General features: G+C 38.7%; 1 protein-coding gene across 1 annotated transcript in view; it reads left to right on the forward strand.

Moving 5' to 3' along the window:
* Nucleotides 1–27828, forward strand: part of GABRA5 (gamma-aminobutyric acid type A receptor subunit alpha5) — a 405793-nt gene that overhangs the window by 43405 nt on the left and 334560 nt on the right. The window contains exons 3-5 of the mRNA XM_082244514.1: nt 3236–3357; nt 20412–20479; nt 26020–26240. Of these exons, the coding sequence (XP_082100640.1) occupies nt 3236–3357; nt 20412–20479; nt 26020–26240 (411 nt within the window). The remainder of the gene's footprint in view (nt 1–3235; nt 3358–20411; nt 20480–26019; nt 26241–27828) is intronic.

Genomic DNA, 27828 nt, shown 5'->3' on the forward strand with positions numbered 1-27828 from the left:
CATCTCTTCAGTAAATGTAGTTAAATGTAAGTACTCCTAATAAAAATGTACATGTATGTAAATATTTGTTTAAGCAAATGCAGTGTCATTGTATTGCTTACAGGATTAGGAGAATTGTGGAGGATATATATATACATATATATTTTTTTTTAAAAGTTAAGCTTTTACTAATGAGTTATATACATTTTGGGGTACCTATTTCAGTGGTGGTCAATGCAATACTTCACTGTGCTTAAGGCCCATATTTTTTGTCTGCCATTCTTTACAGCCTTAAAAGAATGTTGCATTGAGAGAATGCAAAAACTGTTTTTGCTATGAGAGATATATGGGAGATACTAAAAAAACAAGCAGCAATTGTGTTATGCACAACACAGAAAATATTTTTGCTGTTTTTCCCTTATCAGTGGGGTAACAGCAGATCTCTATGCAGTTGCACTTTGCTTAATAGCTCAAAAACCATCCCATACAGTATATTATATAATACTATTGGAAATGAACTTATCAACTCTTCAGTAAATATAAAAAAAATAAAAAATTTTTATGTAAGTTTTCCCAATAAAAATGTACATGTATGTAAATATAAAGCAAATGCAATGATATTGTATTGCTTACGGGGATTAGGAGTAATGTGGAGGATATATATATATATATATATATATATATATATATATATATATATATATATATATATATATATATTTTTTTTTTTTTTTTAAAGCTAAGCTTTTACTGATGAGTTATAAAATGTTGGGGTACTTATTTCAGTGGTTCTCAATGCAATACTTCACTGTTCTTAGGGTCCTCATTTTTAGTCTGCCATTCTTTACAGCCCTAAAAAAATGTTGTATTGAGAGAATACAAAAACTGCCTTTGCTGACCCCACCCCCCATTCATAAAATTCTAGTTGCCTGACTGTCATGCCTTTTCTGAACTTTTTCTGATTTGATGCATGTATGTTGATTTAAAGTTCTAAATTCAAAAACAGTAAGTATTGCAGCCTGGCAGCTGGTATTTTTAGAGGAAGCTCAGCAATGACAGATTCTGCATTGGTCTCAGCACAGGTTACCTGTAAATAAGGTAGTTTATTCTAGAACATATTGCATGTTGGACATTACATTATACACTGTTCTTCCAAGATTTTTACTGAGTTTGCAACATCATAATTAGAGATACCTTTTTTTTTTTTCAGTTTTGAAGTTCATTTTTGAGTTCCCATGAATATAAGAGTTTCTGGTAAATTGGTTAGCAAAGGTCATGGGCACTGTTGTTCTTTCAGAGCAATATTATCATATAAAGTGTTTCTTTTTTCCTGACAGATTTCTATTAAAAATAAAAATGTGAGTGGTAAGTGACTTTTAGACCTTAAATGTCTTACTTCAATAACTTTTCAAACTATTAACAAAAGATCTGAAATTAATTTGGCAAGAAATTGAACTAGTAGTCCAGAAACAAAACTTAAATATGAATGGTAATTAGATTTTCTGTACTATAAGCAAAGCAAAATTGGAATGGAACATAATAAGGAATTCCAAAAAGGTGTCCTTGTGCAAGTAGTCAAGCTTCCTTACAACAATGCTGAAATATGAACTGCACCTAAAACCAATGTTTTCTAGGTGGAATGCTACATGAGTACTGACTAGTTGTGGACAGACCATTCCACTACAGTTTCTGCTTGGTTTTTAACCATGCTTCCAGTGCCACAACCCTAAGTAAAGAATCCTTGTATTTTTAGGGAACAGTTCATTTAAGGCTTAGTGACACAGACATGTTTTTTTACTTACCCCGTATAGGACATATACATATAAATCTATAAAGAAAAACACATTTACTATAAGCAGTGTTGGAAGAATATTGGCCTCTGAAGTCTACAGTGGCTATCACTTTCTTAAGGACGCAGTAGTCGATCCAATCCTGCTCCATACCATCTAGAAATCAGTTTTGGGGGTAACCCCATAAGAGTGGTAAATGCTCTCAAGCATGGAAGTAAATAGAAACTATAATACATATGGCGCTTTTCCACTGCATGGAACCGTACCGGTTCGGCACGCTTTTGTGCTTTTCCACTGCTGGTACCGCATGGTATAGGGTCGGAACGGTTCGGTACGGTACGGTATAGGTTTGCTTTTCCACTGCATGGAACCGAACGGTACGGTACGGCTCTGAAAAAACAGTACCTACTCGATTGTGGTTCCAATAGGTACCAAACTGGTACCATATCCCACAATCCTTTGCATGCAGTCACTACTAGCCACTGATTGGTCAGAGAATCCCACCCACCCCGTTGTTATCCCACCCACTTAACTTTAGTACTACTTTAGTGGAAAAGCAAACCTATACCGTACCGTACCGAACCGTTCCGACACTATACCATGCGGTACCAGCAGTGGAAAAGCAAACCGGACCAAGCAGGGTCGAGTAGAGCCGAGCCGGTACTAGCCGGTACTTGCAGTGGAAAAGTGCCAATAGAGTATGTGGGTAAAAGATGCTGTCCATATATATTTTAATACACTGTCAGCCAGAATTTTTTTTTTTTTAGCAGCTGTACTGACTGACTTTAACCCTAAATTAGTGAAGTATGAAGTGCAGCATGCTGATTCAGAATGATCCAAAAGTCCTATCTAAAATCAAATATTTGGTTTTAAATGTAATTTGTCCCCACTTTATGGTATAGTGAGGCATTGGTAATGAAGCCAAGGCCTCCAAAATGCACCATTCGAAGGCTATGTCCCCAGTGCCTTCCAGGGAGATTTCTAAACTGCGGTGACATCTTGTTAGTTTTAGGGAACAAAAAAAAACATTACACGGGAACTGTATACACTAGTGAACAACCCATCTTAAAAGTTTGCAGCTAAAGCTTTTTAGTTTTACTTTCATTTTCTCTTCGTAGCTCAGCTTTCCCTCCCAGCAGTGAGTTAACAGTCTGCCAGATTTCTCATATTTTCCAACGATAACACAGAGCAGCTGCCCAGAAAGAGGAGAAAAATCTGAGTGCTGAGGCTAATTTAAAAAATATATCACTGCTTCCATTGTTAGATTAGAAAAAGAAGAGCACCACAATAACTGTAACTATAAAGGGCAGTGAAGGCTTTTTTCAAAGCTTACATGATGTTTGTTAAGAATATGCAAACATTTTAATGTCCATAACCTGGCCACTGTTCTACCTAAAAGGGCAATGTCTGTGTTCATTTTAGATGTGCTTTATTAAAGACTTATGTACATACATCCTTTTACACAGCTTTTCGCAGATGACTACTGCTTCAATAAAAGAAGACACCAATGATAACATCACAATATTCACCCGAATACTTGATGGTCTGCTAGATGGATATGACAACAGACTACGACCTGGACTTGGAGGTAAAAAATTTAATTTGGTTTTCAATGGTTAATATTCTCATCATGTATTCAGAGTCATGAAATCTCATAACATCTTTCAATATATTCTACAAGAGAATAATTAAGTTCTAGGTTTGCTTTTACCCGGTGAGCACCATATACAGTGCTTTAAAGAGCTTGTATTACTTCTTATCTTCTAAAAATCTAAGTTTTCATTTAAAGACAGGAGTATTGATCTACTGTATAAATTAAATTATTCACCTGTAAAAATGTTTATTTTTTACAGTGATTCACACATTTTCAACTCAGCTGAACTTGTGTTCCAGCAGATTTGTTTGATCTGTGGACAACAACACAATTTATAAATCCAGGCAATCATTATTCATTAATTACAGAATCCTCCTTAGAGCTGCAGGCACATCTAAACCATGCTTTGTCCATTCAGGTAAAAGTAACAGGTTTACTTTAATCCCCATCCCTCATATACTTACCTTTCCTTTGCTTCCCCACTGCTTTATTCAGTTGCAGGGGTCAAAGACGATACCTTATGGCAGATTAGCCTCTGACTGACTCCATGTGACTGGGCTAATCAGAAGGACATTAAAACCCAAAAATATCACCCTTGAAGCAACAGCCCACTTCGGCCTTGCAGAAGAAAAATCAGTTTAACATAAACTAAATTAAGGGCCCTAACAACAAAGAATAGAAAAACATTTGTTAGGTTTACTTATATTTTCTTATAGCAGGCTTCAATACAATGACACTATGGCTGCTCTATGAGGGGTCTGGCTTATCTAAAATCCTCATTATTTGTCTTATAAACCTGCTGGTCATAGTTCAACGGTCATGCAATTCATTATAGTTTAAAAAAAAATTCCCCGAGGAAAATCTGCACATAAATTCGCCAGGACCATGAATCTCAAACCTGTAGAATTTGCCTCAGACACATGGTAATAGTGAATCTGAACCTCATCCCTACTGAGATACCTCAAACTTATGTTCCTGCAATAACAGTGTTGGTGTCCTGGCGGGTAGGGGGAGGATTGTGGTGCTGGTGGTGGAGAGAAGGAAAAAATTTGTGGGGCTTCAAGGAGGATATTTTGCCCCTCCCCGATACAAGAAATCAGGGGTGAGCCCTAAATTCAGCTGTGACAACCTATTTTCCACTTTTCCCTTGCCCTAGACACATAGCTGCAGTGCATACACCTATGACCACAGACTGCCTGCCCTTCACCTTTATTAAAAAAAGGTCAATTACACCTAAAGTGACAGGCTCAAGTGCTGCACAGAAGGCAGTAAGATTTTTTAATAATAATTTTTCTTTCCTTTCAATGGGCATCTGTCCTGGTAAAGCAAACACGAGCAGTGATGACAATGCACACTGGGTGGTATAGGAAATAATAATTATTACACATAGCAGATATGTAAAGCAAATGAATGAAAATATTTGTCTTATTGAAGCCATCAAAAAAAAATATTCATCTAGTGTTGAATAAAATATTGTTTAGTGAATTAATGCAAATCCAAATGGGTATGATTTAATGGATGGCGAGATGACAATAAAGAGACTTAAAGGTCAGGTAAGGTTAGCAGATATGCTTTGCAGCTAATCTGTGACACAGATTAGGTCTTATTTAAAGGATCGAGAGGCCAAAAAGTTTCATGAACAAGACAGAAAGGAGAGAAACCTTACCTCCTCTGAGAGACTCCGACATATTCTCACCCACCACTAATATTTAACTGAAACTGATACACTTGCAATCAATCATTTCCTGAATTAAAGGCAGAGACACCTTTTTCTGCTGCCACATACATGTATACCCATAAAATGATCTCAGCATTGGTAACAAAGATATTCTACCTAAATCAAATAGAACTTCTGATCTAAAGATAATTGAGGTGGATGCCAAAGCAAAAGGTCTTCTATCCAGCTTACTTTGTTGTAGCAATTGCACGGAAGCCAGGCACTTCAAAGCTCATGAATATTTTCTGATTAACAAAGCAGACATTTCTCCCTTGCCTGATCAAGGTTAAAATGTTGTGAGAATTAACCAGCTGACTTTGTTTATACAATCCAATGCTTGTGGCAGAATCACCTTTTTAGTTGTGGAAAAGGAAAGATTAAAAAAGAAATGTTTTGAACTGGTTATGGTGCACATTGTGTAAGTCCTAAGTGTGTTTAGGCAACTACAGAATAGCCTACTATTTTACAAACAGTTTATAACATTTATATAATTCACACTTTCTATTTTCAAGAGTTTCTAAAGAAAATGGCAGGAACAGCAGTGTAAAATTGGACAGTTTTAAAGAGGAAGTAAACCCTCCTCTGCAAGTTGTACCTATAGGTAAGCCTATGATGAGGCTTACCTATAGGTACTGTAAATATCTCCTAAACATGTACCGTTTAGGAGATATTTACCTTATATGCAGCCAGTGACATCACTGGCGCATGCGCTCTGAAGGAACGGCAGCTGGTGCAGTTCTTTCAGAGCCCCGTGCCGTGACCGTCGGCTCCCGCGCGTGTGCGCGGGAGTGACGTCACCGCGGTTCCGGAAAATCAGATGGCCGGATGCCGCAATCCCGGAAGACAGGGGTGACTGAACATGTCGCCTGTCATAGAGGTAAGCGGGCGGCACGGCGGGGGCTCGTTCTAAGGTAAGTATTTCATAATGAGCTAGTATGCGATGCATACTAGCTCATTATGTGTTTCTCTTTCAGGGTGAAAAAAAAAATCGGGTTTTCAACCTCTTTAAGCAAGGATAATAGGCCTAACTGGTGTAGGCCTATTTATTTTAACTATGAGGATAGGGGGGTGCAGTGAATGTGGTGATGTATACTGAGGTGGTGTACATGCTCACATATCTTGCATCTTTTTCTTTTGAACAATGCAAAAATGGATAGGCTGCCAGCAACAGCTGCCTGATACATAATAAGAGCTGACCAGTGGGTCCTGCGTACCCCTGTGTCCACTGGGACCTGCAGATTGTTCAGTACACTGACAGAATGGCAGTCTGCCTATGTAAAGAAGGCAGACTGTCATTCTGTCAGTTCAGAAGACATGAATCCTGTGTTTCTGTAAAGCGGGAATACTGATCCTTGTCTTCCATTAGTAAAAGCACCTCCTCCTCACTAGTAAAGCACTGGTCAAGCACACAGTTAACCCTTTGATTGTCCATGATCTTAAACCCTTCTCTGCCAGTGTCATTAGTACAGTGACAGTATATATTTCTGGCACTGATCACTGTAATGTCACTGGTCCCCAAAAAAGTGTCAAAAGTGTCAGTTAGGTGTCCGATTTAACCACCTCAATATATTGCAGCCCTGATGATCGCTGCCATTACTAGTGAAAAAAATAAATAAATAAAAATATCCCATAGTTTGTAGAAGCTATAACTTTTGCGCAAACCAATCAATATACGCTTATTAGGATTTTTTTGCCACAAAATATGTAGCAGAATTAATACTGACCTAAATTGATGAAGACATTTTTTTATTGGATGTGTTTTAGAGCAGAAAGTAAAACATTTTTTTTTTTTAAATTGTTGGTCGTTTCTAGCGCAAAAAATGAAAAACACAGAGGTGCTTAAATACCACCAAAAGAAAGCTCTATGTGTGGGGAAAAAGGACATATATTTTATTTGGTACAGTGTCCCATGACCGCACAATTGTCAGGTAAAGTAATGTTGGTAAAGTAAAGGTAAATGGCCTGGTCAGGAAGGGGTGGTGAACTTTCTGAAGGTGAAGTGGTTAAAGTTATAATGTAAAGAAAACCAAACAATTGAAAAGCTTGCTAACAATCAGAAAATGTGAACAGATATTGGTTATTAAAAAGGTTTCTGGGAGAAAAGATCAGTGTACACAGACAGGACACAAAAGGCAATGTAGCCCAGCACTGTAATTCAAAGGGCATAGTTTGTTAAAGTAACCCCATACATTAAAATGTCATAAAAACGTTAAAGTGGTTCTAAAGGATGAAGGCTTTTTACCTAAATGCATTCTCTGCATTGAGGTAAACCTCCCCCCTCCCTAATCTCGATCCAGCATTGTGTACAAGAGCACCGACTCTCTCACTCCCCATAGGCCCAGAGACAACAGTGGGAGCCATTGGCTCCTGCTGCTGTCAATCACAGCCATTAAGGAGAGCAGGGGGCGGGGCTGAGCCATGCTCCATGTCTATTAACTCACAGAGCGTGGCTTGTTAGCAAGCCTGCATAAGTGCCCCCATAGCAATAATGGTGGGCAATTGGCAGAGAGGAGGAGCCAGGAGTGCCAGCAGGGGACCTGAGAGAGGAGGATCTGGGCTGCTGTATGCAAAATCATTGCACAGAGCAGGTAAGTGCTTCATGTTTTTTATTTAAAACAAAATCTAGTTTTACAATCAACTGGTGATACTGATGTAAAGGTCCTTGTTTGGTATATAGTTGCAAGGTTCTACCCTTTTCTGCCACAATACCCTGCCTGCAAGGTTCCCTTTCTCATACCTTTCCAAAATAAACTTCTGCACTGTATACTGTCCGGAAATTTTACACGGTTTTTCCAAACAAGGCATTAAAAAATTGCAGTTTAAGTTTACCATGAACCCAACTCTGACCCAAATGCAAAGCACATTCCTATTACCTGGCAACAGCCTATTGCATTGCAGAGGTGAGAGAATGTAAGGTCGAGTAGCACAAGGATCCAGTCATGTCAGCTGCAGTCCAAGGAGCCATACTGATAAGTGGAGAGAGCAACGTAAGGGAGAGAGAGATGAGCTCATTAGTTTGCTGCTTCTCCTTTCCCTATCCAGTTACATGGTGGGAGCTGGGAGGCATATATTTAAAAATGAAACTGTAGCAGATATAGATCAAGTCCCGTATATCTTCAAGACAGGGCTGTGCTGTGGGACAGAGCTATGTAAATCTCAATCCTGAATATCAGAAATATGAATCCTTTGGCAGATAAAAGATATTTCATATATAGCACAATATATATGTACAATGTATATAATTCAGTTGTTTTATGTTTTATATAATTTTTTAATGTGTATATATATATAATGTTTTATATCATTTAGCTGTTTACCTGGAGTTTAGCCTTTACTACGGTTCACAAGCCACTTATACTGTTATGTCCCTATGAATATGTGAGCACATTGTTCCAGCTACTTGATTGTTGTTACAGTTTTAGCCTTGGCTACAGTATATATTTCTATGAATGTGTGACCTATACAACAGTTAAATTGGATTGGTGGATGAGTCTAAGCACCATGTCTCAATATTCAGAACATCAAACACAAAAAAAGAAACAAATGAAAAATTGAAATTTTAAGGTGCTGAGGAAATATTAGTCCTTCATTTGTTGTCATTAAAAAAAAAAAATTGAATGATCCATCTTAAATATGGATAAAAACTCAAACAACAACATTTTTATTTTTAATACAAAATAATACATTTAACAATGGTCTTTCCATACGCATCCACCCCCTAGATATCACCACCATATTTTCTGAGCATCTCTTCAGTCAGTCAGTGAAGTAAGAGGATAGTCTTAGTCTCGAGTTTCACAAACTGTTTCTTGTTCAATACTTTTATTAGGTTTAAAAAAAGGGTGTAGCATTACAACTTGCTATTCAAGTAATAGTGTCATACAGAAATTTGACAATGAAGAGCACATAAAGAGGTTCATAACAAAAACAGCACTAAAATAGCACACAGAGTAGAGCTAAATGCTAAAGTACAAACATATAAAATACAAGTGGACAACTCTGACTCGCGGGGAGAAGCATGCTTAAGAGCTCCACAGTAATAGAAATGCAAAGCAGCCTATTGAACTTTTACCCGTTCAGGCGAGTACTTTAGAAGAAATGAAGGCAAGGTAAGAGAGAAAGGGAAAAGGGGGGAAACAGGGGGTCCAGAGGTGGTAGCAATGTAGGAGTTATTGATAGGAGGGCCATAGATTAGACATGCTAGGCATGATCAGGGTTCTAGAAGCGACTGGTTAAAGTCCGGTGGAAAGATCTGTTCAATCACAATTGCCAAATTTTTAATGTTTAGGAATTCAGTCAAGCAACATGGCCTTAATTCATAACTTGCGTTATCTATTGCTTCACCTCAAGTAGTCACAGGCTGAAAGAGAAGTTTGGGTTTCTATTTAAAAAAAATGTATACTTACCTAGGTGGATGTAGCATCGGTATGATGGTGTACTGGTCCCCCGACGCCTCTGCAATGAGAACCGAGCAATCAAACACCGCTGATCGCTCAGTTGTGACAGCTCCCTGAGCTCTCTGCTCTGCCCCCCCTTCTCACTAGAGTGGAGTGGAGCAGCCAGCTCAGGCTCTCAGAGGCTCTCTGAGAGGCTGAGCTGGGTGTTGGTCCAGGCACCTGGCGGATCCTGATTTCCATTGTCGTAATGACGTGGTGCCTAGACCAACTTCTGTAATGTCAGCAGAGAGTGGACTTCAGGACGCTCTCTGCTGAAAATGGGTCACAGGAGTGCAGAACGAACTGTACTCATGTGATCCATAGGAGATGCACAGCCAAACAAGCTTTGTCTGTAAAACTCCTTCAAGAGTTTTCAATACCTTGGGGCAGTAGTGATGTAATGCAATTATTTAAACTGCGAAACAGTTAAGTCACGTGGTCATTTATTTAAGAGAGCTATAGCAGGGTCAGACGCTAACATCACACCGGTAAGCAATGATAACATGTGAAACACCTCGACCCAGAAAGCTGTCATTATAGGGCAAGACCACCAAATATGTAGATGGGTTCCCACATATGTGTAACCTCAAAAGCATTGTGGGGGATATGTTGAGAGATTTTTAGCAATCCTAGCAGGAACTACATACCATGTGGTAAGTCTTCTAATTTGTGTCTAGGGCTAGAATATTCATTGTGGAGGATTTAGTGGATCGCTATACGTCAGCCCAATCCTTAGGGTCTAGAGGAATTCTGAGGTCAGAGGCCAAGTGGTTTGCATACAAAGGTAATTCAGAAGTAGATGGTATGGTATGCAAATAATTTGGGGCTCGAGGATCAAAATAGCAAATTTGTTCACAGTGTTGGAGACTGTAAGTCTGTTTGGCCTTTGATGTCGATGTCTTTGATGTCGATTGAAAGAAATGCAAAATTTAGAGGTAACGAAATATCTCAAACTGTTTCATGCGTAGATCAAGAAAGATCAAGAAAGGATTTATTTATAATGTCAAAACTCACAACTTAATGTATAAATATTTTTCCATTATAAAAAATAAACATATATTTGTCGATGTCCAACAATAATCTTTAAAACAAGAACACATTTATCAATCTCTTACATTGTGACAATACTCTATGAGTAGTGATGAGCTTCGTGTTCGGCTCGAACACTGCCTGTTGGTCCGTTCGCCGTATGGCAAACAAATGGGCTTCTTCGCGGGAACTTCGAGTCCCCGCATCCATAATTAATTTAATAGGTTTTATTTGATATTAATCATCCGCTGGCCAGGGAATCAAACCCACAGCATCTTATTTGCAGGCCTGTTATTTGAGCACCTATGCCACCGAGCCAGCTGTTTAGCCTAAGACTCTCTCTGCCTAACTAACTTCTATCTGAGTTTGACAGCTCTTTTATAGGGCTCTGATGTCCCCAGCGCCCCATAATCCACTGACATCAGTCATTTATTCACTGTACCTGAGCAGTGGATTATGGGGTGCTGGTGACGTCAGAGACCTATAAAAGAGCTGTCAAACTCAGATAGAAGTTAGTTAAGCAGAGAGAGTCTTAGATTAATCAGCTGGCTCGGTGGTGTAGCTGATAGAATAATGGGCTTGCAAGTTAGAGGCTATGGGTTTGAATCCCCCCTGACCAGCAGGTGATTAATAGTCACTTACATTTAAGCCTTTAAAATGAGGACTTGTGATTGTTCGTATGTTCGCTAAAACATTTCCCCTGTTCGAGATGTTCTGATGCGAACCGAACAGGGGGGTGTTCGGCTCATCACTATCTATGAGGTAGTCATAGAGCAAGGCAAAGTTAAGTATATGTAAACTCTTACCTTGTAAAACAACCCATTCAGTTTAATTGAGAAATGAAAGGCAAAACATCTGTGTATATATTTAAATTACCTTATAAATGCCTTTTTTTAAGTGTTCACATACCCTCTGTTCTCAGCTGCCTAAGGAGCTGAGAGAACTGGGGGAGAAGAAACAGCTGTTCACTGATCTTCCCAGTGTTGTTAGTTTTTAAAAGGGAATCAAAAGAACTGCAGGAAAACCAGGTATTTCTCACAGAGTACGCAATTCAAAGATTGTTGAGTTTACATATTCTTTAATTCCACAACCATTTTACAATAGTTGCTTCTGGGTTTGATGACCTATGCAACAGTCTCCTTGTTGTGAGTTAATGGCTTGATTGTCAGTGTTAAAGTGAGTTTTGCACAATTTAAATACTTACATATACATCAGTCCTTGCTCTCGAGGAACCTAAAGTCTATTTGAACCACAGCCCCTAATGCTGCAACACAGATGTGCTAACCAAAAAGCCACTATCCTGCTCATACAGTACATGTGTGTAAAAGAGTTAAGATTCATATTTTTGGCAATATGTTTTAATGTTTTAAATACCCCTTTTCTATCTATAATGTGTTACTGTATAGTACATGGGTGTTTCTTTACTAAAGCTAGAGAGTGCAAAATTAGTCACCATGCTGTCAGCCAATCAGCTTCCAGTTTTTATTGCTAAAGCTTAATTAAACAAGCAAAATATGAATGCAAGTTACTCTCTAGGGGGAGAACCTCAGTGGAAATCTAGGATGGAAAAGGACCAGGGGGTCCTAGTAGATGACAAGCTCAGCAATGGCATGCAATGCCAAGCTGCTGCAAGCAAAGCCAACAAAATATTGTCATGCATTAAAAGGGGGATTCACTCCAGAGAGAAAACGATAATTCTCACACTCAAGACTCTGGTCTGGCCGCAACTTGAGTATACCATCCAGTTTCCCTGGCACCAGTCCACAGGGAGGATGGGCTGGAACTGGAAAGAGCAACAAAGCTAATAAAGGGACTGGATGACCTCAGCTATGGGGAAAGGCTACAAGCCTTGAACCTAATCTCTATGGAGAGGAGACGCTTGAGAGGGGATATGATATTGATGTATACATACCGTACTGGTGACCCTAGCATAGGGAAAAAAAACTTTTCAGTGAAAGGGAATTTAAAAAGGCAGGTTGCCATTCACTAAAATTAGAAGAGAAGTGGTTTAACCTTAAACTGCATAGTGGGTTCTTTACTGTCAGAGCGGTAAGGATGTGGCATTCTCTTCCACAAGCAGTGGTATCAGCAGGGAGCATTGAAAATGTAAAAAAAAAACTATTACTATACTAACTATGGGCACTTTAAAGACCACAACACACAGGAATATACAATGTACTTTTGACATAAATGCACTCTCATACACATACATATCATAGGTTGAACTGGATGGACTTGTGTATTCTTTCAACCTCACTAACTATAGTATGTAACTATAAGCTGAGGTTAGAAACTGATTGGTTCCTCTGCAGAATTGTGACTAATTTTGCCCTCTCTAGCTTTAGTAAATAAACCCTATGGTGACAACCATAGTTGCTCATTCTTTTGTATGTCCTTCTTCTTGGTTTTTGCAGTGCTAGACACTAGCATCACTTTACTGTCCAATCTTACAATGCAGGTCTGTGAGTTGTCATACTTGCTAAAAACAATAAACTCCTTATTTGACAGACATCTCCACATATTTTATTGTTGAACCTATTGCATTAGGCTCCCTCTAGTTGCTAAGCTATAAATCTATGTATATTTAACAAACATAAGGAAGATCAAGCCAGTATAAATGTAGAAATATATTACAACATTTTCCTCAAGATAAATATGGCAATGATAACTCAAAATACTGTATGTACTCAGTGAAAATACACTTTAGGTTACCTTTAATACTAATTAAGCATCCTGGGCTGCTTTTCCAAAACAAAGCTAAAGCTAAAATGTGATTGTTGTGACTGTCAGAGTAAGAAAAAGAGTAATACTGAATGGATACTGCTAGCTGGACATTCATAAAGAAGGCACTATAAATACAACTGTCAGATCTAATAAAATGTTAACATAAAATGACATGCAATCCCTGCTCCTAGGGTGATAATTATAAGGACAAATGAATCTTTCCTGTTTGGAATATAAAAATCTTTTTCAGAAGGTGCTTCAGTCTTGGGCCATGTTTGAGAGCTTTACACAGCTGCAACATTACATAATTTAGCCTCTCTATCTGGGTCTATTCAAGTGCTAATACACATCTTTCCACATAATCATTGCCGAAATGAGAGGGGCATTGATTTCACCTTTAATTCTCTTTTACAAGTGAAGAAATTAGAAGACAATCCAAGTTTTATTGCAAAATTACAGCACATCCATTATGTTACTTCACATATTAAGACAATATTAGCCTAGTTATAATAAGGATCACAATATTCATTTTTTATTACTGTGATAGCATAACTGCCTGAAGCCTCTGCGTAATAAAAACCAGGATGAGAATGGGAGGGTCAGGACCAGAAGCCAATGTTTAAGGCATAGAGGGGCTTTAGTAGATTAATGTGTTCAGGGAGACTTACAAGAATAGGAAGGATAGGAATATTGAGAGGACCTTTTCATACTATATATGCAAACACACATACAAATAATTACTTAAAATTAAGTACTTGGCATATGAAGACATTTATCAAGACTTAAGGTGTATCCCAAATCAAAATTATTTTTTTAACTTTCAGTGAAGAAGGTTAAGGCTTGCTTTCTGTGTCCATTGAGAACATTTCCCCACACTATCTGTCTCAACACTGAAGATTTCAGATGTCTTTAGCCATGATGCCTTGCTCAGATATCTTAGTTCAGATGTCTTGAGCAACCTTTAAAATGCAATTAACAACACAACAAAGCAATGAGATATTGCAATGTTAGTAAACCCTTTTTATCATGATGTGGGCTGTGTTTGAGCTCCACATGCAGATTTTTGAGCATGGAGTATTCAGTTCATATTTTTGTGACTTTAGATTCTCATGGAAAGGTATTTATTTCTTTATTCATTTTGGTGGTGTCGTCAGAATGATTTTAAAGTTATGTTATTTTTTTTTTTGTTATGATGTTTTAGAATTAATCAAATGTATAATTTGGAGGTAAAGTTTAGGGATATATTCAGGTTAAAATGTGGGTGAGGTTTTGCAGTTCAACAAGGTTAATGTTAAAGTGGAAGTAAACCTTCCTATTGTTTTCAGCCAAGAAAGCTGCCATCTTAGCCTCTGTTTAATTTTCAACTGCCACGATTCTGCACATGTGATCATTTGTGACACCGACCATTGGAGGGTTTGACAGTTTGAGAGCACAACCAATGTGACAGCTAGCATTTCCGGCATGTGGGGATGTTAACTGTTTTTTGAAACTATCAATATGATAGGTTCAATTCCACTTTAAAATGTATGAGATTTGGTTAAAGCGGAGTTTCACCCAAAAGTGGAACTTCCGCTTTAGGGAGTCCTGACCCCCCGACATGCCACATTTGGCATGTCATTTTTTGGGGGGGGGAGCGGGTACCTAGTTTTGACAGGTACCCGCTCCCACTTCCGCTCGGAGCGCCGCGGCGCCCTGAGCGGAAGTTCTCCTCTCCCCCTCCCTCCCTGCAATCTTCTGGGACACGTCAGAGGTCCCAGAAGATTGCCGGCCAATCACGGCGCGCAGCGCGACTCGCGCATGCGCAGTGGGTACCCGGCTGTGAAGCCGCAAACTGTAACAGCCGGGTGCCCACAGCAGTGATGCCGGCGCCGAGGGAGAGGATCGAGGCTTCCGGCGGCCGCATCGCTGGACCGTTGGACAGGTGAGTAAATGGCTGGAACTCCGCTTTAAGGTTAAGTTTAGAAGTACCTACTTTATTCACAGCTTGTATTACTTTTTGGGATTTTTTTTTTTTAGGGTATGGTTATTTTTAGGTCTTGGATGGGCTTTTAGGTGTGACAGCTTCATTCTTAGGTCTTGTTATTTCCATTGTGTCATTAACAAATTAGTTGTGCCCAAAATGTAAGCCAAAAATAATGGGTATACATATACATACTGAAAAAGCATTTGCTGTTGTTACTAGATTGCCAGTGATTAAGCAAATGTTAGATATCCCCTTGATGGTAGATTGTGATGATTACAGAATTTTAAAATGCATTCCTTGAAGTGTAGAACAAGTGAACACATTTCCCAATTAAAATATCTCGATGTTGCTCAGTGCCCACCTGTCTAACTTTCATAACATTTACAATATAAGTCTGATGTACATTTTGGTTCCTGTCAGTCTGTCAATTTCCGATTATAAGGGTTTAGGGACATAATTTATAAACTAACTGTTGTACAGAGAGAATCATAATTTTTAGATGCTGTCCTCCTACAACTAAAAATGCTAAGGAGTTGCTTGGTGTATTTTCTTCAAGAGGATGTATTTATGTATGATGCACTTCACAACAAGGCTTGGAACTAGAAAAGAGCTGGCCGGGGGGGGGGGGGGGGGGGTATTGAGGAGACACCCAGCACTACTCTATGCTGTAGACAGAAGTTTCTACATCCCACATCTTCCTGTGGTATATAGTTTCCCCTGCACCAGGGGAAAAACACAGCTGTTCATTACAGAGCTCTTTCTTTCCACAGAGGGCCTGGCACCTTAAAGGCAGTGCGTCCAATTGGTTTCCATCTACACCAGTTAGCCCAGGGCAACCTGCAACTGGAAATGCCAAGTACAAGAATAGCCAAGGAAAGAGTTAACCCTTAAAATAAGCTTAAGTATTAGATTACCTTGAAGCTCTTCATATATATTTTAAAATTATATTTATATGTTCATACATCTCATCCAGAGATAATGTAAACTCAGTGGGTATTTTGAAATATGTTTTTTTTTTTAATATAGTTACATATTTGCATAGTTAGTAAGGTTGAATAAAGAAACCAGTCAATCCAGTTCAACCTGTGGGGGAGATTTGTTAAAGATGGTAAACACACAATATGGTGCATTTGTGAATAGTAACCAATCAGCTTCCAGGTTTTATTGTTAAAGCTGAAGTTAGAAGCTGAATGGTTACGATGCACAGCTGCACCAGATTCTGTGTACACCAGTTTTAGTAAATCTCCCCCGTGTGTGTATGTGTATATGTCAACACTATGGCCACTATTTCCCATATCCTTGTATGTTTCGTGTTTGCTAAGAAACACACCTAAACGTTTTTTTAAAATATTAGCACTCTCAGCTGATTCCACCAACTGTGGAAGGGGGTACCACATATCAGTGGAAGTACAGTATGTTTATCAGTGTGTTTCATTTTAGGCTTTCCTACAGTGAAGACCAAAAAGGGGCAAATACATATAAAACAATGTTGTTTTTAGGGGCTGGAATCAATAGAGTGAGCTTTTATTTGACTATTTGCAGATAGGCTGGTTGCTTTTCTGGATTCAGTATGTATTTTTTACCTATAATGGGAGTACGCTTTTAACACAACACTGTCCGATCCTTCATTTGTATAGCAATAATAAGTGAAACCTTCAGTAAATAAATGGGTTACTAAACTGTATGTTTTGTTTCCTTTTTTGAGGGAACACATATTGTGTACTTTCCCTACTCGACACCAGTCCTCTTAAGAATGAACGAGATGTCTCTCTTCCTTTTGCGATTATAAAAATTCCCGTTGAACCGCCTTTGGCAACTATTCATTTTATACAGCCTTTAGTTCTTAAACTACACATCCGGCCAACATGCTCACATTCTTACAGAAAGCCTGCACCAGGAAACTCCCATCAGTATCCAAGGAGAAAAGTCTTTCCTAATACAGTCTGTCTCCTTAGAAGAGATGGTGAGTTGGTGCTCTGTACTTTGTACATTTACCAGTACTAATTCCAGTGGTAGATGCTGTTTGCTGCCTAACAGAAATGCCCTTAATTACAAACATTCACATCACCACCACCAGGGTAACTAGTAATGGTATTCCTGTATGATGCATTGCTTGTTACACAGATAATTTAGCTTGCTCTGACCAATTTGCTTTTATTTAGACTAATTTTCCTATCAGAGCAAGGTCTATAATTATGTATGTGTTTCAGTAGAGCTTTCTGTGCAATATGAGACCTACTGGTCCCTGTACAATTCCCATTATGTCAAAGCTGAACGAGTTGTATCTTTCTTACCATAATGCCTGATGTTAGTTTTCCAAACTAATACATAAATAATGCAGCTCTGTGTTTTGGGTCGAGAAAGAGTGCACAAATTGCAGCTGCTTCAGGTTTTAATAACAAACTGTTTATTAAATCAGTCAATAGTGATTTACGATCACTTTCCTTTCAGAACAGCAACACTTATTTTATAGACCAGATTCTCTCTTCAATGGAATATTCCATCTTTTTCTGTCCTATTCCACTAGGCTGCAAGTCCCTTAGAGCTTGATTATTTGGCATCAATTATGTAATAGGAAAGTTGAAGCTACCTACTGAGGCTATAGACCTCCTGCTTACATCACTAGATAGCTCATGCATATTCATGGATCTCAATATGAAAGGTCTTCTCGGTGTCAGTCTAGAGAAGGATAGCATTATTACAGTAGAGTTATTGAATGAGGAACATTTTGGAGTATATACAATTCTTGGTGATACTGCTTTGAAAGTCTTATTTACTGTAATATATTTGTTGATTTTAAAGTGTCATTCACAGGGTATGACAGATGTGGCAATTATAAGTGCTAGATTTAGAGTCAAAATTATATTTTTTTTGTATGCTAGGAAGGGCTGAAGACATGAATAATTCCTACACTAGCAAACCAAGAGGGATTGCAGGATTTTAATATTACGATTGAAAGTGCTAGAGCCAAAATGTAAAGCTGCATTTTTTATTCTTCAAGGTAGTGAAGTCATAAATAATACTTACATTCACTATCCAATCAGGATTACAAGCTTTCTATATTACCAGTGCTGGTTCTACACCATAACAGCCCATACAGCATATTGGGGCCCGACGGCTTTGTGGAACTTGATGTTACATGCTAAAATAGCACCAATGATAACATAATCTTACATCTAGAATTTTAAACCTAGTGTTTCTGCACCACATTGTGAATGTTTGGCACCACGGTGTAAAAGGTGTTTTGGAAATGGTTTCAGCATAAACAATTATTATATAAAGGGGATGAAAAAATGTATAGCGACAGATTAGAAATATTGGTCATATTTTGTTTAGATATAAAATGTCTTATAGACTAAATAAAAAGTTTTGGCAAATTAAATATTAACCCAAGAACTGTACGTTGTTTCATAGAAGAAAGGTGAATTTACCATTAGTTTAGAAAGGGTTGCATACCCTTCCTAAACCAGCTGTAGGAATCAGCTTCGAACAGTAGAGAGCTTAATCTTCTGTATAAGGGCTTTTTATAAAGGCTTTTCTTGCCCATATTTATTAAAAGAAAGTTCAAGACATCACATAGTTTTCCCTCACAGGGGTTTCTCAGCATTTCTGAGCCACAAAAAAAGTATTCATTATCCTCCTGGCTTACACTTGCAGTGCTGCTGCTCTGGCCTCATACTTGAACCCTTTTCTCTGTGTCTTCCAGACAGTCTTTCCAAAAAAGCTTTGTGCATACACCTAGCAGCAACCTACTGCACTGGCTTCCACCTCTCTCCTAGGTGGTGCCCTCCTAACTCCTGGGCAGAGACCGCCTCGGTCTGCCAGGGTTGAACCCTGGCTCTTAGTCAAGTCTCTAATAAAAGCCATGCTCACCCCTGCCCAATTACTGTGTGGGTTGTTTACAAAACCCGGACCCAGGATTGGAGACTTAATCTCTCCCAAGTTTCTACAAAGTCTCCAGACTTCAGGTCCCAACCCGGGTTTTACCAGCTGTTGAGGAAACTGAAAAAATAGTTTCCTCTATTTGAGGCAAACACTCTGGAGCCCCTCATTGTGCCTGGATAAGAACCCTTTCCACTCTGTGACAGGGTACAGCCCTATCCCAACTGTAAGTGTGGTAAAGCTCATCCCTCCTTCCCACGCTCTCCCACCAATTCTCCAATTTCCATTTTTTCAACTCTTTAACGCATGCCATTGCAATGTGCCCATCATTGACATCTCTTCTGAGAGTGGAGACTGGTGATCCAGTGCTACAGTCTGTGCTTGCTGTGCTTGCACTGAGTGATCCACACATTGTGACTTCATCATGCTGTGCAGTTTTCAGGACCTGGGAGGAGCCCACCACTAGAAAGTCAATAGGAAATGTCCACGTCACCCAGGCAGTGATGTGGGCACCAAAAAAAAAAAAAGACCCTCCAACTCTGCAGTAAGAAAAGTGTAAGGGGCCCAGGGAATCATGACTGTGTATTTAGGTAGCTAAAAGGGACTCTCAGATTAGGATTTTTTTGCTGATTAGTTAGGAAAGGGTTGGGGGTTTAAGGGGTTGTGAGGAGGACATAACACCCAGAGATCATCTTTAAGCTATGGAATGCTTTAGAACATGAGGTAGTAATACAAAAATAGCAATGGCATTGTAAAATAGACTGAGCATCTTTTTACAACAAAAAATGTATAGTTACAAAAGGTTAATACAGCAATATTTTATGCTGCCCTATTTCTCTTGTGAGGTTAGGATCAATTTTTTGCTGAATTAGGGCAAAACTGGCAACAGTTGTCAACCAAAGAGTTATGAGAGACTGCGCTTGATAAATATTAGTCCTTTTTTAACCATAATAACTAGATAACAACAATGTAAGTAAGAGAACATTAGGGGTAAGGGGATACAATGGATGCTGACAGGCATCAGAAGACCCTTTATAATTCAGCAAATATAAAACCATTTTCTTTTTTGTTGGTAGCCGCAAAGTAATTCTGCAAATAAAGCTGACTCCCAACTGTACTGTGCATTCTAGCAGTAGCTACATTAATAATATGACACAAGGGAAGGAGATTGTACAAAAGGGTGTAATCAATCAAATGTATCTAGATCAATATGATGTCTAATTATGACCCTGGTGAGGGCCTATTTAAGAACAATCTTAGTTTTATTATAGTTATTCCAACATTTTCTTTCTTACAGAAAGAATAACCCAAGTAAAAACAGACATTTATGTTACAAGCTTCGGACCAGTATCAGATACTGAAATGGTAAGTTAAAGCATCCTAACAGAAGTGATAATTGTATTATTATTAATATTATTTTATCATTGTTTTTCATAGGCTTGCACTGATCTAAAGTTGTTCATATTATCTAGTTCCCGAGTCTGGACAATTACAAGAATTGGAAACAATCACAAGTTTATGGATACTCTTGGACTTCTGCAGATGCATTGTTTTATTTAGCAGATTGCAACTGTGTTTCCCCTGAGATAAGCCCATTAGCTATAAACATGCAGCTTTCTCATGTTGAGAAGGATTGGGCAAAGCTAGAAACCACACAAACTGGCTGCTTTTTCTTATCATATCAGTGCAATTCAGACCCTGCAGGTAGGGGCTAGTACGTGTGGCATTCTCATTTGTTTTCTGCTGACACTTTCACTTTTCACTTTTTATTTCATGCCCCCCCCCCCCCCCCAGTAAACTCTCTGGCAATGTCAGTTGGAGAAATAGTGTAATTAAATCCAACACAAAGTAGGTCTAAAATGTCTAAATCAAGGATAGGCAGCAGGAGAGCTGTTAACATTTAACAGTCAGTATTAGGGATCACAGAGGAGTAGCAATACAGTGAATTTAATTTCAACCCTAAAAGAGAAGTAAGGAAATTTTTTTTATTAATCATACCTAGGTGGATGTAGATCCCCACTGATTGACTGATTGCTCGGATCTCAGAGCTCCTTGAACAGAGAGCTGATGACTGTCAGTCACTGCTCTCTGCTTTGCCCCTCCCCCCCCGGGCTCACTGGAGTGGTGGGCTGTGGAGGGGGCAGGAACAGCCGGCTCAGGCTCTCAGCAAGTCACTAAGAGGCTGAGCCAAGTGCCAGTCCAGGCATGTGGGCAGATCCCAAACAATTGGTGCAAACTTTCCCCCACCTGGACCAGCTCTGTGACATCAGCCAAACTAGCTTTGGCTGTACTTCTTCTTTAATTCTATAGCTTGCTATTTAGTAGCTCACCAGCATTTTTCAGCATTAACAGGTCTTTGTTGGAGTATAATATCTTAGGGCCTTGGTGTAAATCAAAGCCCCCCTGTCCCTTTTACCATCCAAGCCAGCGAGTGATAAACATTGTAATTTAGTAGTGTTTAAAAAAGTGACACATTTTTTAAATGTAATATTATCAAATACTATTTAGTGCTCTTATGCACAAGCTAGCTTTTTTGTAATCACAAACCTCAAATGACCATTCACTTTTTAGCTTTTTAGATTCAGGAATATTGTGGTGGGAATACAGAGTTAATATCAAAGTCCTGGCCAGGATGACCAGAAAGTCTGTAGGCAATAAATCTGAACATCTGATTCTAGCCTTTAAGGAATGGAGACATAACGCTCCCTTCCCAACCTCAGGTCTCTTAGCAGAAGTTCTGCTATTGCTATGGTTAGATCGCTGATATGGTGGTTGGATATGTATCCATGCCCCAGCTGTAAAAAGTTATTTTGTACACATTTTATTGGCAAAAATTGCATGTTTTGGGTATATTAAAGGGGAAGCACTAACAGATATTTTTTTGCACTGAATTATGTTGGAGAAACAGTTGGAAAACAGTGATCTGCCAGGATGATCCAATCCAGCTCACTGACATTTTGACAGATACAAAGGCTGGATATACAATTTATTACTTTTTAGACTTTTAATTTTGGCTTTTACCCTATGTTCCTGGACTCTGCTTACATGAAAAGGTTATTGCTACTTGACTGCTGCTATCTGGAAAGATTAAAAGCTAATTAAAGATCACATGCCCCCTTCCATTGCTAGTTTCTGCATTATTTCTACAGCATTAAAGTTTAATTATGGGACAAAGTAAAAATGACATGGGTAATCATGCAATCTGTCACAGCATTAACACAGCAGTTTTGTTTCTTTGAGTCTCTCCCGTAATATAATTTTTTACCTGTTATTTCTGCCAGTAGATCAATTATTTTTACATTCCCTTTAACAGGCTGTGAATACTGTTTGTTCTGTAGTGAATATCCAAGCAGTGCTGCAACTGCTAGTTACATAGGTAACCGAGTTTAAAAAGACACAAGTCCATCCAGTTCAACCAACAGGTAAAAAAAACACACACAAATAGAAAACCTCCACATACACTATCCTTTACCCACATCCAGAGGAAGGCAAAAACTCCAATAAAGTGTAGCAGTATTTCCAGGCATTGGGCCTGATGTGGGTCTGCCATAGTTACTGTTACCACCAACAGCACATTTAAGGTTGTTGCCCAAGTGTGAAATCTGAAACAATGAACAGTCCGGCATCTTTGTTTTTTAGTTTTACTGTAGGAACTTGGATGGGAGAAGGGAATGAGTGGGATACTCCTCTGGCTCAACTAGGTACAAATTTGGGACACTTGCAAAAAATGCCGCCTAGTGCTGTCTTGGCGCGGGCTGAATGCCGACCAACGCTTACTGGCGCTCCCCCATTGACTCCCCCAGTTGTACCCCCCCCCTAGTATGTATGATGCATGTATATTCTTAGCCCCCAAGTGCATAACTTTACATTTTTTAACATTAAATCTAATTTGCCACATAGTTGCCCAATTAAACAGTGCATTGAGGTCAGCTTGTAAGTTGGAAACATCCTGTAAGGACGTTATTCCACTGCATAGCTTGGTGTCATCTGCAAACACTGAAATGCTACTTTTAATCCCAGACCCTATATAATTTATAAAGATATTAAAAAGTAAGTGTCCCAACACTGAACCTTGGGGTACACCACTGATAACCTTAGACCATTCAGAGTAAGAATCATTAACCACTACTCTCTGAATTCTATCTTTTAGCCAATTTTCTATCCATTTACAAACTGATTTTCCAAGCCTGTAGACTTTACCTTACACATTAGCCATGTGTGGGGAACTGTGTCAAACGCTTTTGCAAAATCCAAGTATACTATATTGACAGCCACTTCTTTGTCTAAGGTTCTGCTTACCTCCTCATCCTAGGACTGAGTAGTAATGGACATGTAGTTTTAGATAAATTTTTATACGGGACAAACAAATGAAAGACTAGCCCTAGCTAACCATTATTAAGTAGACAGAGCAACAGTTTTTAAGGTTTAAACAATATGAATAAATGCTGACTATTGTGCAAAAAAGATTTTCACCCTTGTTTTTACCATCTTCACCTTCATTTTACATTGTGGTTGCTGCTATACATAAAAAGTAAACAAACACCTAAAATGATATGATCAATGTGTAGTGCTACCTACAATGAAGCAAAAAAATCAAGTGTATCATGTGAAAGAATTCAAATACCAAATAATACATTGAATAAAAATTAGCACTACGAAAAATTATAAATAAATCCAGTTATTTACGGAATGTTCATGTTAAAATATAATAAATACATTGGCCAACAAATTACATCAGTTCACAATCCAAATTTTCCACTGCCATTGTGTCACAGAAATACTGTATAAGTGTGTATGGAAAACCACTCAACAGGGAGCTAAAACCTTTTAATTATAAAATTGAATTTAAATAATTTAAAGGGTAACTCCACTTTCGTGGGGGAAACAAATAGCAAATAAAGAAAAAAAATATAGCGTATACAACTGCGACACAAGTCATATTGGTACCTTTCCTTTTCAATCTGCAGCCACTGTAATTTTCAGAATGTGTACAGAACATCCCCCAGAAACATAATTTCTGCTTGTGTGATTGGCTCACTGATTTTCCCAGAAGTCTACACTAAGATAAAAATCTGATTTCAGGCATCCCCTGCAATAAAAATGTATTTTTTGGCGAGATACTCCCAATAGGAACATGTCTAAAGGAATGCAGACCCGGCAGCTTTCCTCGTTAGTGCTCTGCAGCTGTCACAGCTGGTTGATAATTATGAAACCATTCCCATTACACCCACTCAGCACAGAGGCACAAAGGAACAAACAGTAATTTCTTCTGAATAACAAAAGGTAGGAATCTGCAACAAAGTTTGTCAAAATCTTGTAATGTACATAGATCACCCAGAGGGGAATGTTTTTTTCTCAACAAAAGTGGAGTTATGCTTTAAACTACGCCTCTCCTAAAGTTTTTTTCCATGGATTACACAACTAATCTTCAAATAATATTGCTTAATATAATACAATGAAATCCAAAGTGTCATATTGTTTTTATTTTATTATTTATTAACCACTTTACCGCTGAGTACCGTAGTTCTACTGCGGCAAAGTGGCTCTTGTAGGTCTGACGACGTAGACCTACGTCGCCAGACTCCTCCCCCAGAGGCGCGCTCCCGCTGTTTTCATTCACAGCAGGAGTCGGGCCAGGGGAGGAGCAGCGGCGATTGCCGCTGCTCTGCCCCGATCGTCGGGGAATCCAGTTTGGAGATCCGCCCGCCTGTGTAAACAGAGCGGGCGGATCTCCTCAGTGACAGGGAGTGACAGATCGGAGTGTTCAGCATAGCTGGACATCCGATCTGTCCCTGTCTCACACAGTCACCTCCCCCCCCCCACATGTCAGTAAGCACCAGGCATACATTAACCCCTCCCTCTCCAATAAAATTAACCCCTTCCCTGCCAGTGTCATTTTTACAGTAACAGTGCATATTTATAGCACTGATTACTGCAGTAATGTCACTGATACCCCCAAAAGTGTCAAAAATGTCAGTCAAGGGTCCGATCTGTCCGCCGCAATGTTGCAGTCCCGCAAAAAAAATCGCAGATCGCCGCCATTACTCGTTAAAAAAAACCCCACCAAAAATGACATAAATCTTTCCCTTTGTTAGTAAACGCAATAACTTTTGCGAAAACCAATCAAAATACCCTTATTGCGATTTTTTTTACCAAACATGGGTAGCAGAAAACAAATTGGCCAAAAATTTAAAAAAAATTGGTTTTTACATCTTTTTGGGGGGAATTTCATATAAAAAAATGTTAAAAATATTGTTATTTTTTCAAAATAAACGCTCTTTTTTTGTTTATAGCGCAAAAAGTAAAAATCGCACAGGTAATCAAATACCACCAAAAGAAAGCTCTGTTTGTGGGAAAAAAAGGACGTAAATTTCGTTTGGGTAGGCGTCGCATGACCGCGCAATTGTCAGTTAAAGTCGCAGAGCGCCGAATCGCAAAAAGTGGCCCAGACGTAAGACAGCAAAATGCTCTAGTGGTAAAGTGGTTAAAAGCAATTAAAATCATGGTAACATATGCACTCACATGTCCAGCTGCCATAGTCACAGCAGTAAAAATGCTTGGTCCTGTATAGTCTGCAGTTGCATCCTAAGTAGTAATTGACATAAACCTCTTCTCTGTCAAAGCGAATTTCTGCTTGCACATCTTTCTCTGCCTCCCAACTTGTGAACTAATAGAGATGGGGGCGTTTCTGTATTAAGGAATGTAGGGGTTTGTTACGGATGGAAGAACACATCCCGCAAATATTTCATACATTTCTTGGATAACAATGACAGTATCTATTGAGTATCGTGCTGCACAGACAACTAATGCAGATACTATATTCTGTTATATTTCTCTTTGTAACATAAAAGTGTTTGTTATTTTTCACCAGTTTGAAAGTATTAGTACTTTATGTTGTTTTGCAGGAATATACTATTGATGTGTTCTTCCGTCAGAGTTGGAAGGATGAGCGGCTGCGTTTTCAGGGACCCATGCAGCGCCTTCCTCTTAATAACTTACTAGCCAGTAAAATTTGGACACCAGATACATTTTTCCACAATGGCAAAAAGTCAATTGCTCACAACATAACTACACCCAACAAACTGCTACGTCTTGAAGATGATGGAACATTACTTTATACTATGAGGTAAGATGTATTTTCTGTTACTTTATTTAGCTCTATAGGGTGGATTTACTAAAACTGCACAATCTGGTGCAGCTCTGCATAGAAACCAACCAGCTTGCAGGTTTTATGTCAAAGCTTAATTAAATAAGCTGAAGTTACAAGCTGATTGGCTACAATGCAAAGCTGCACCAGATTTTGCACTATTCAGTTTTTGTAAATCAACCCCTATGTTTACTTAATGCAGGGGCTTCAGTGAGACATTTCCGATGCAGAAACCAAAGGTAATTTGGAGCCTGATTTTTTGAGGCCCAGTGCAATTTACCCAACAAAAGAAGAAGGGAAGCAAATAAAAGGGGGTATAACTAAATATCAGCCATTCATCTCTTAATTTCTTATTCTTACCTTCACTATAAAAATGAAACTAGTCAGAGGTTGCAGCATTACAATTGTATTTACCATAGCAGACCTTTCAACAGCTATAGGGCCCAGAAGTATAGGGGGGCCCTTTTTGGTTACACAATGCTTTATGCAGGTAGCAATAGCATTGTGCAGATACATTTGGATAACATGTATCAAGAGGGGCCGCAATGAGTGAAATAAATCTGCAAGGAGCTGCACTATGTAGACCCATACCTATATAATTGCATGGATGTTTATGGTGATTTAAAAACTGTGTTCCTGAAAAAGGGTTAATATTTTTTTAAGAAGTATTTAGCTGAAAAATTATATTAGGTATGATAGCTTTTAACCACTGGAAAATAACCTGGGGCCTCATTCAGTTTTATATAAATGCCACAAAGAAGAAACAAAAAACACCAGTTTGACATTCCTGCTCTACATATTTGCTATTAAAGCAATTCGTATACTGCGCCTTTACAGGAATTGCCTCTGTGATGGTGATTATGTTGAAGGTGATTGGTTTTGCTATAAGTGCATCATACATAGTTACAGTCCGGATAAGACTGGATAAATAACTGCATATGTTTAAGTGGGACATGCTACACAAATAACCCTGTTGAAAGGTTTTTAAAATGTGACTAGGATTGAATATTTATTTAGGAATTGTAAAAATCATTGGTAAGACCTCACCTGGAATGTGCAGTTCAGTTTTGGGCACCAGTTCTCAAAAAGGATATCGGGGAACTGGAGAAAATGCAGAGAAGGGCAACCAAACTGATAAGAATTATAGAGGAGCTCAGCTATGAGGAAAGATTAGAGGAATTGAATTTATTCTCTCTTGAGAAGAGGAGATTAAGGGAGGATATGATCAACATGTATAAACATATAAGGGGTCCATATAGTGAACTTGGTGTTGAGTTATTTACTTTAAGGTCCAAAAAGAGGACAAGGGGGCACGCTTTACATCTAGAGGAAAACAGATTTTGTCTCCAAATACGAAAAGGTTTCTTCATAGTAAAAGCAGTGAAAATGTGGAATAGACTCCCTCCAGAGGTGGTTCTGGCCAGCTCACTAGATTGCTTTGAAAAAGGCCTGTATACTTTCCTGGGTATACATAATATAACTGGATACTAATATTTATAAGTAAAGTGGATCCAAGGAATATCCGATTGCCTCTCGGGGGATCAGAAAGGAATCTTTTCCCTTGCTG

The sequence above is a fragment of the Pelophylax lessonae genome (genome assembly GCF_965119305.1).
Source record: "Pelophylax lessonae genome assembly, chromosome: 2".
NCBI classification, from domain to species: Eukaryota; Metazoa; Chordata; class Amphibia; order Anura; family Ranidae; genus Pelophylax; species Pelophylax lessonae.